The sequence below is a fragment of the Chaetura pelagica genome, unplaced genomic scaffold (assembly GCF_000747805.2).
Source record: "Chaetura pelagica isolate M959 unplaced genomic scaffold, ChaPel_1.0 scaffold243, whole genome shotgun sequence".
Classification (NCBI taxonomy): domain Eukaryota; kingdom Metazoa; phylum Chordata; class Aves; order Apodiformes; family Apodidae; genus Chaetura; species Chaetura pelagica.
In genome coordinates, this window is record NW_009952712.1 from 1,446,439 (window position 1) to 1,454,831 (window position 8,393).

Sequence of the window (8,393 nt, forward strand, 5' to 3'; positions counted from 1 at the left end):
AAATGCACAGAATTATTGTACAAATGCATTGGTGCTACCTCTCTGAGAAGACAATGTCATCTGACTGACAAGAGGTTGAAAATACAATCTCAGTAACCTGCACTGATCAATACTGTAGATAAAATACTAACTGGTAAGAAAGGAATCCAGACCATAGCAAAGATGGTGTGAGCTGTTCTACAGATTGTTGGTGTCCTTATATTTGACATGCAACATGCCAGGCTGAGGTGGGGAGGGACCTTTCTCTGAAATATAACTGCTTAAGTTAATCCTCTACGTTTGGAAAAGAAATCTCTGAGGGAAGTGGGTACAATTCCAGTCTAGAAAATCAGGAGTGGGATGGTGACCAGTGGGAAACATCTAGTGGAATATGTTTGAAGTAAAGCAGCGTGGAGGGGCATTTGTCACTGTGCCTAAGGAAGTGGCAGTGCCCTCCACTGCAGGACACTGTGGAGGCCAAACATACAGGTGGGCATGGGGAGAGGGAAATAAATTGGTGGGGGAGATGGATGGCTCTGTACATCATGGTGCTTGTGACTGACCCAAGGAATCCCTGAAAGCAGCTTTCAGGCTTTTGACTGCAAACCTCTGTGCTTCCATTGGCTGCCCTGTACAGCATCTGCAGGTGGTAATTAAAGGGTATAGGGCTTAATTGCACAATCTGTTGCCTTTGAAAGTCAGCGTGTTGTGTCATTGCTCCACAAGAAGAGTAAGTTGGAGGCTTAGGCTTGCACATGGCACTTCCGTAGGAAATACCTAGCAAACTGGCAAGTGCTGAGCCTGAAGTTAGGGGCTTACAGGAACAGAAAGCTTGTTTGTGTCGTGGTTCCACAACATGATGATTGGGTCTTGGAAGAGGCAGAGTACTGGTCTGGATAAACCCTTGGTCTCATCTTCTGTGGTCAGTTTTACACCCTGTGTATCATCCTAGGTACCAAAATTGGACTTAGATGGGAAAATTATTTGTACAAAATAAGATAAATAATTGCTTTTAAAGCACCTGGTTCTTTCTGTGTTCAGTGGGCAGTAACTTTAAATGACAATGTCATCTGACTGACAAGAGGTTGAAAATACAATCTCAGTAACCTGCACTGATCAATACTGTAGATAAAATACTAACTGGTAAGAAAGGAATCCAGACCATAGCAAAGATGGTGTGAGCTGTTCTACAGATTGTTGGTGTCCTTATATTTGACATGCAACATGCCAGGCTGAGGTGGGGAGGGACCTTTCTCTGAAATATAACTGCTTAAGTTAATCCCCTACGTTTGGAAAAGAAATCTCTGAGGGAAGTGGGTACAATTCCAGTCTAGAAAATCAGGAGTGGGATGGTGACCAGTGGGAAACATCTAGTGGAATATGTTTGAAGTAAAGCAGCGTGGAGGGGCATTTGTCACTGTGCCTAAGGAAGTGGCAGTGCCCTCCACTGCAGGACACTGTGGAGGCCAAACATACAGGTGGGCATGGGGAGAGGGAAATAAATTGGTGGGGGAGATGGATGGCTCTGTACATCATGGTGCTTGTGACTGACCCAAGGAATCCCTGAAAGCAGCTTTCAGGCTTTTGACTGCAAACCTCTGTGCTTCCATTGGCTGCCCTGTACAGCATCTGCAGGTGGTAATTAAAGGGTATAGGGCTTAATTGCACAATCTGTTGCCTTTGAAAGTCAGCGTGTTGTGTCATTGCTCCACAAGAAGAGTAAGTTGGAGGCTTAGGCTTGCACATGGCACTTCCGTAGGAAATACCTAGCAAACTGGCAAGTGCTGAGCCTGAAGTTAGGGGCTTACAGGAACAGAAAGCTTGTTTGTGTCGTGGTTCCACAACATGATGATTGGGTCTTGGAAGAGGCAGAGTACTGGTCTGGATAAACCCTTGGTCTCATCTTCTGTGGTCAGTTTTACACCCTGTGTATCATCCTAGGTACCAAAATTGGACTTAGATGGGAAAATTATTTGTACAAAATAAGATAAATAATTGCTTTTAAAGCACCTGGTTCTTTCTGTGTTCAGTGGGCAGTAACTTTAAATACTCCAGTGTGCTGAGCAGCAGCATTTATGGTATCAGACATGACCCTTCCATGCATACCTTGCTCCTCAAGTCTCAGGTGTCTCCCTCTGAACGCACAGGGAGTCATCCAGCTGTTGGAGACTGCTCTGTCATGGCAAAGGTGCTGAGTCCTGTTTTTCAGTGTAATTGCTGAGGCTGGTTCTGTGTTTCAGCATTCCTGCTGTAGCTCTTGTCAGTCACATGGTGGTTGAACTGTTTGTGCCTCGTTTGCTGTTTGCTGTGGCTGATGCAAACCAGTAAGGGCTTCTGACCATCTCCCTGCTTCTAAATTCTGACATGGGGCTAAGACAATGAGGAGTATAAAATACTCATTGAGCACAATAAAGAGGGGTTGCCAGGTCTTCAAAAAGAATGACATTAATTCTATGTTGCTGTGAATTGATAGGACCTGAAGATTTCTCAGGATACCAAATGAGAAGAAGAGAAATGCTAGAAAAGGAGGTTCTGCACTGGCTTGGTGGTGGATGGTTGGGTCTCAGATAAGGCTAAACATGTTCCTCTGAAGGAACTCCAGAGCTTCCCTGAATTCCCTTGGAAATGCAGAATGCCTTTGTTGGCTCCTGCACTAATGTGGTGACCTGTGTGTGGTTTGGTAGTGTGCAGGAGTGGTGCAGCTCCCTTCCTAACAATCCTGTGCTGCCTTTTAACCCGACGGGAGCTGGGCCGGGCCGTCGGTCGCCGCTTCGGGAGCCGCTCGGAGGGGATCCCGTGGGCTCTGGTGGCAGGAGTAGCTGGCCAGCTGGGAAGGTTTCTTGGTGACTTTTCTCACTAACGAGGAAACCCTGCTTTCAGGCTCATGCTGAGGACTCGGTGATGGATCATCACTTCCGCAAGCCCGCCAACGACATCACGTCCCAGCTGGAGATCAACTTTGGAGACCTGGGCCGCCCCGGGCGTGGGGGCAGAGGGGGCCGGGGTGGCCGGGGGCGCGGGGGCAGGGCCAGCCGTGGAGGCAGAACTGACAAGGTGAGTAGCTGCCTCTTCCATCTGCCAGGGGTTGAGTTCTGTGGGTGCTGGGGTGGGCTGTCGTATGGATTTGTTTTCATTCTTTTGGGAGGAATTGCTCTGGCAATAAACACCACCTTCTCAACCCAGGTAATGCCAATTCTTCAAGTTTGCTTTCAGCTAGGTTGCTGGTAGGGCAGAATGATTAATGTTTTAGTGTTGTCATTAAACACACACACACAAAAAAAGGATGGGGAGTAGGTTGTATTAAAAAAAGAAAATTCCATCTTTGTATCTGACCCCCAAAAATGTCTCTTCAGCACGGACAGATCTGAGTGTGCTGTGAGATTTTTCTGCTTCTGGTGGAGCAGTTAATTCCAGGATGGTGTATCTGCATTCTCACCTGTTGGGGGTGGAGGACTGGTTTTACAGCTGCAGGGTGTTTCTAGAAATTGAGGAATTCAGAGTTTGCTTGTGGCAGTAGGACACTTACTGCTATTTTCTTATCTGCAGTAGCTTTTTTCCTCCTCTAGTCCAAAAGTGCTAAAGAAAGACTTGAGGACTATGTGCAAAATGGAGGTGGGGCAAAGAACATGTCAAGTTAAAGTACTGTAATATAGCTACAGTCAAGATTTGATGTGGTTCATTTATTCAGCTGAAATTAATCTCATAAAATTGTTGCTAGAAAATAAGTTCAGTTTGTGTGGTGTGACTCTCTTCACACAGGCCAGACTTGTTCCTTTTGGTCTCTTGTAGGACACTGCTTGTAGCACACTGAGTTGTCTTCTCTTCTGCACTGGATCACTTTAGCTTTCAGGTTATTAGTTGGAAGACTCTCTCCTGGTATTAATATAGAAGAAAATTTTAAGGAATTGAAACTAAATGGTGGTGGTGTTTGTTCTGAGTCGTTTCACTAATAAGGCATCTTGCTTCTTCACAAATGCTGTGGTAGAGTTGTTAGGAACTCCCCTGCAGCTTATTTTATGTTGATTTTGTTTATTTCCTTCCAGTTGGTTAAGGAGTTTGACGTGATCCACACACCCAACCAGGTTGGTGATCTCTGCTGGCTCTTACCCCTGAGCAAGGCCCCTCCTCTTGCAGGGGCTGGAACTCCCCTCCTGCTCTGTCTCAGTCTTGCCTGTAGATGTTGATACAAGTTTGATTGGTATGGTTTAAGTATCACTTGGTAAATTAATATGGTTACAGGAAGTTCCCCTGTCCTGGCACTTTTCTTCCTCTCCATGCCCCCTCATGGACAAAGTGAAGATGCTTCAAAAATACTTGATTTCTGCATTTTGTTTTTTACACTTAGTGGAGAGCCTTTTAAAAACTCTCTTAGGGAAGTGCTGAGGAGATTCTTGGTTAATGTGTGAGATTTTCCAGAGCTAGGTTGGCATGACAGGTTTGCTTTTTTTTATCATAGTCTGTGACTGGGGGAGAAATAAAAAAATGAACAAGTGCTTCTGCTCCTGATGTAGATGACCCAGAGGCTTTCCCAGCTCTGTCCTAAACTGGATGTCATAAGCCAACCCTGCCCTCGTTGGGCCCTCCTCTCCGAGGCTTGCATGCTTAAGGATCCTAAACAACTAAGAAATTAAAAAAAAAAGAAAAAAAGAGACTGTCATTCATACCATTCACACCTAAAGACTGAATTTTATCTGTTTTGAAAATGAACTTCTCTCGCTACACAGAAGCAACAATATGGTAGTCAGTTTTGTATTTAGAAATGTAATGGTAGCAGGGATGTTTTCATAATTTTTTCAGAGATTATGCATTCTTCATGGATACTTTTTTGTATTGCTGCTTGAAAATATGCGTTTCCAAACTTGAAATATAGGTGTGAACAGTGTGTACCAGTTCAAAGCTTTCACTTCATTTGTGGTTTTTGGTTTGGTTTTTTGTTGTGTTTTTGGTTTTTTTTTAAATTCAGGATTTTAGACATTTTCCCCAAACTACAGACTGGGTTTTAATCCTTGCACACTATTGCCATTTCCTTAATCCCTGTTTAGCAGGTTTTTATCAGCCCATGGTCTTTTGGAATATGTGGAATTTTGATTTGGCAGGCTGTTAGTGCTCTATGGAACTCTAACTCCTGGAGGACCTTAGGTTTAGTGCTTACTTTCAGACTAGGAAAAACAGTCATTTCTCATCTATGTTGGGTAGTTTGTTTGTGGAAGATCTTTATACAAAATTGGTAGCAGGTACCTGAAAAGCACACTGGTTTGTAGTTAAACACCTGTGTACTGATCCAGCAGTGACCTGTGGATAATTGGTCTCAACAGATTTTTAAAATTAGTGTATTACACCCTTCACTCACCCTTTTTACCTTTATTCCCTCCTTCTCCCTTCAACAGAACAAGATGGAAAAAAGAAAGTCTTAAATTAACTGTGTTTTTTGTTGGAGAGGCTTCCTGCAGGTTGGAGTGACCTTTCCTGCTGTTGGAGCTGGGAAGGAGGTGTAGGGGTTGCTCCAGGGGTCTGCCTGGACTCCAGCTGGGAGGTGGGAGCCCATCATTCCCTGGAGCATCCACAGCTCTGCTCCTGCAGCAGCAGCTCTTCTGAAGAAGGACCAGGGGGGAGGAAGGAGCTTGGCTTTCCCCTTCCACACAGGGACTCACAATCTGCCTGATACAACAAAAAGATACAATAAAAAACCCTAACCCCCCAACACAACCTCTCTGCCCTTCAGAGTTCTGCCCTGGATCTGTGCAGTGCTGGAGGTGGGATTGCTAGCTGACAAATGAATGTTTTTCAGAGCACCATTGTAAGAAACCCTTTCCACCCCTCCTAGAAATTAGCTGTAGGTTTAATTTCATCCCTGTGACCAGGATTACCACTTCAGTGCACAAAAGGAGTTGCGAGAATGACTGAAAAAGAGGGTTTCTTAGGGTTTTTATCTGCAGCATTTGTTAGCAGACTAGAAACAGGTTCCTCATTTTAATTTAATGTTTTACACTTTGGACAGCTTATAACATATTTGTAGTTTCTTAACTAGGTAGATAGAAAACAAAAGGTAATGCCCTATTTTTTTAAAAGCTGTACAGGACAGGCAAAAAGTATTGGAGACCTTTGAATATGAAATATCAAACTCCTTAACTGTGGTGTTTAGCTGGCTTGCTTTACCTGAACTATTTTCTACAAAAGTTTTTGTTGTAAACCACTGTTAATATCATTGGATTTGTCTTTTTAGTGCACTCACCTATAGTTTTAAAGTTCCAGGCTGTGAGGAGGCAAGTTTTCAAACAGTGGATGGTAAAAAAATCTTTGTTCATTTCTCTTGACTCTTCAAGCAGATCTTAGCACCAAGTTGTTCCTCTTCCCTCTCCCTTTGTGCTTTGGTAGAACGTGTTGCAGTTCCAGCATTAGGAGACAACTTGGATAATACAATGAAATGCCTCCGTGTGCAGAAACACACCTGCAGAAAAAGCTTTCCCTGTGACACAAACCTTCCTGCCCTTGGCCAAACTGTGTATTTGCTCTTTGGGTTTGCCACTCAGCTCTGTTTTTTGTCCCCAGCTTCTGAGCAAGTCTGGCTAGCAGGGCCCCAGACGACTGCCCTGCTAACCAGACTTGCTCAGAATTTTTCCCTTCTTCTGCATTTAGATCATTTTTCAAGGCAGCTTGTGCTTCCACCTGGTCTGTCTGCTGTTCTGCTAGATGTAACTTTGCCTCTTTCAGTCCGTTCGTGTCAAGAACTAAAACTGTGAACGTCTTTATCTTTCATATTGGTGGGTGTTAACTGAAATAAAGGTTTATTTTCATGCTCTTTTAAAAAAAAATATTCATGGAAACCACTTGGATGGACAGCATGGCATCTGGGTTCTGCCCCAAGTGGTCCAGGCTGCTTAGGGCCGTGGTGCCCAGGAATTTCCATTGCCTGGAATGGACTTTGCCTTGGGAAAATGTCTCCTGAGTAGCTTATTATTAATGAGCTTGCTCTTTAGTCACGTTTGCTGTCCTCTTGCTTGCTACTTTTGCTGTCACGCCAAACCCAGAGGACTAGACCTTTTTAAAATTGGAACAATTTGGGGGACAAAGAAAAAAGGAAAAGGTGGTCAGCAGGCAAAGCTGGAGAGAAACCAGCACATGATGCAAATTGGCTTTTGAATGGAACGATGGCAAAGTTTGAGCATGAAAGTTCATCTTTCAGGTGGGATGCTGCTGATGGTGGGAGGAAGCAAGACTGATGAATCAATGCAAGTGTTAGCTGTGTGGGAAAGGAGGTGAATTCTTCTGGAACATCAGAAGTCCGTGTGGATGTGTGGTGGTTGCAGTTGGAGGAGTTGAGACCACTCTTAAGCTGTAATGACTGGAGATGACATGCCCGTGGAGATTGGTTTGCATAGCCACACCTCTTGTGTTAATAAACGCGGGACACATGCCTAAAGCTGACACTGCAGCATTTGCTAACCTGCTTCTTTTCTACCAAGTCATCACCAGCACCATGGGACCTCCCTTCTGTGCTGCCTCCACCTGGTGACAACCTCCTGGCCAGGCTCAGGGGGGTATGAGCAAGCACTGGGTGCTGCACTGGAAAACCCAAGGGGGGTGTTTGTGCTGGGGGGCTGTGACCTGGCTGTGGGGAAGATGGTTCATTTGTCCTCAGGGAGTCATGGAAGTTGGGTTGTTGTGCTATTAATGGTGCTGTTTGTCTCTTGAAGCTGGAGGAAGACTGTGTGAAGCAGTTCAGAGGCTGAAGAGTGAGGAGATAATGCACTCTGGTGTTTTCTTGTCCATACACTGAGGGTGAATGTCAAGATGCAGAAATAGATGAATGACAAAATAGTGATTTAAATTATTTATTTTTTGCCTTTTTCTATAAGAAACGTCTTACTTTTGGCAAGAGGTGTCTTAATTTGATTGTTACACAGGTGACTGCAGGTACTGGTTTGTGATGCCCAGAGTCCTACCAGAGTGGTTGCCACGTTGGTGTGGAGAGCAGGAGGAAGGAGCGTGTTGTCTGGGGTGTGTGACCCAAGGCAGGGTGCAGGGCTTGCCTGAGTGACACCAGCCAGGCCTGGGAGGTGGCTGGGCTGGGCTGCAGACCAGACCTTGGAGACACCCTAACAGCCAAGCTGCAGAGCTGGTGGTTTCTGAGCAGCCTGTGTGTGGAGCTGGCAGTGCCCCTGGTGGGACAGGGAGCAGAGCTACCTTCCCAGAGCCCTACCTGGGAGGGGTTTATTTATCTGCTCTGTGTACCTTGTTTTCACCGGTGAAATACCTGCCAGCAGGGACAACAGGCAGGGCCAGAGGAGGGCACAACTCACAAAGAAGGTGGCCTCCAGGTTGTTGCTGGTGGTGGGATACAGTGGTGGCTGCCCCCACCTCTGGGCTGGGGCTGGAGCCACAGGCTGGTCACTTCTTCTGGTTGCTGTTCCTGA

The 8,393-nt window shown here is 45.4% G+C and overlaps 1 protein-coding gene across 1 annotated transcript in view; it reads left to right on the top strand.

Annotated features, from left to right (window-relative positions):
- The window catches only part of SERBP1 (SERPINE1 mRNA binding protein 1), a 17,920-nt gene extending 13,049 nt beyond the window's left edge, over positions 1 to 4,871 (top strand). Inside the window, 3 exon segments of the mRNA XM_009994571.1 lie at positions 2,860 to 3,033; positions 4,023 to 4,065; positions 4,452 to 4,871. Coding sequence (XP_009992873.1) covers positions 2,860 to 3,033; positions 4,023 to 4,065; positions 4,452 to 4,522 — 288 coding nt within the window. The 3' untranslated portion in view covers positions 4,523 to 4,871.
- Positions 4,872 to 8,393: the final 3,522 nt, after the last annotated feature.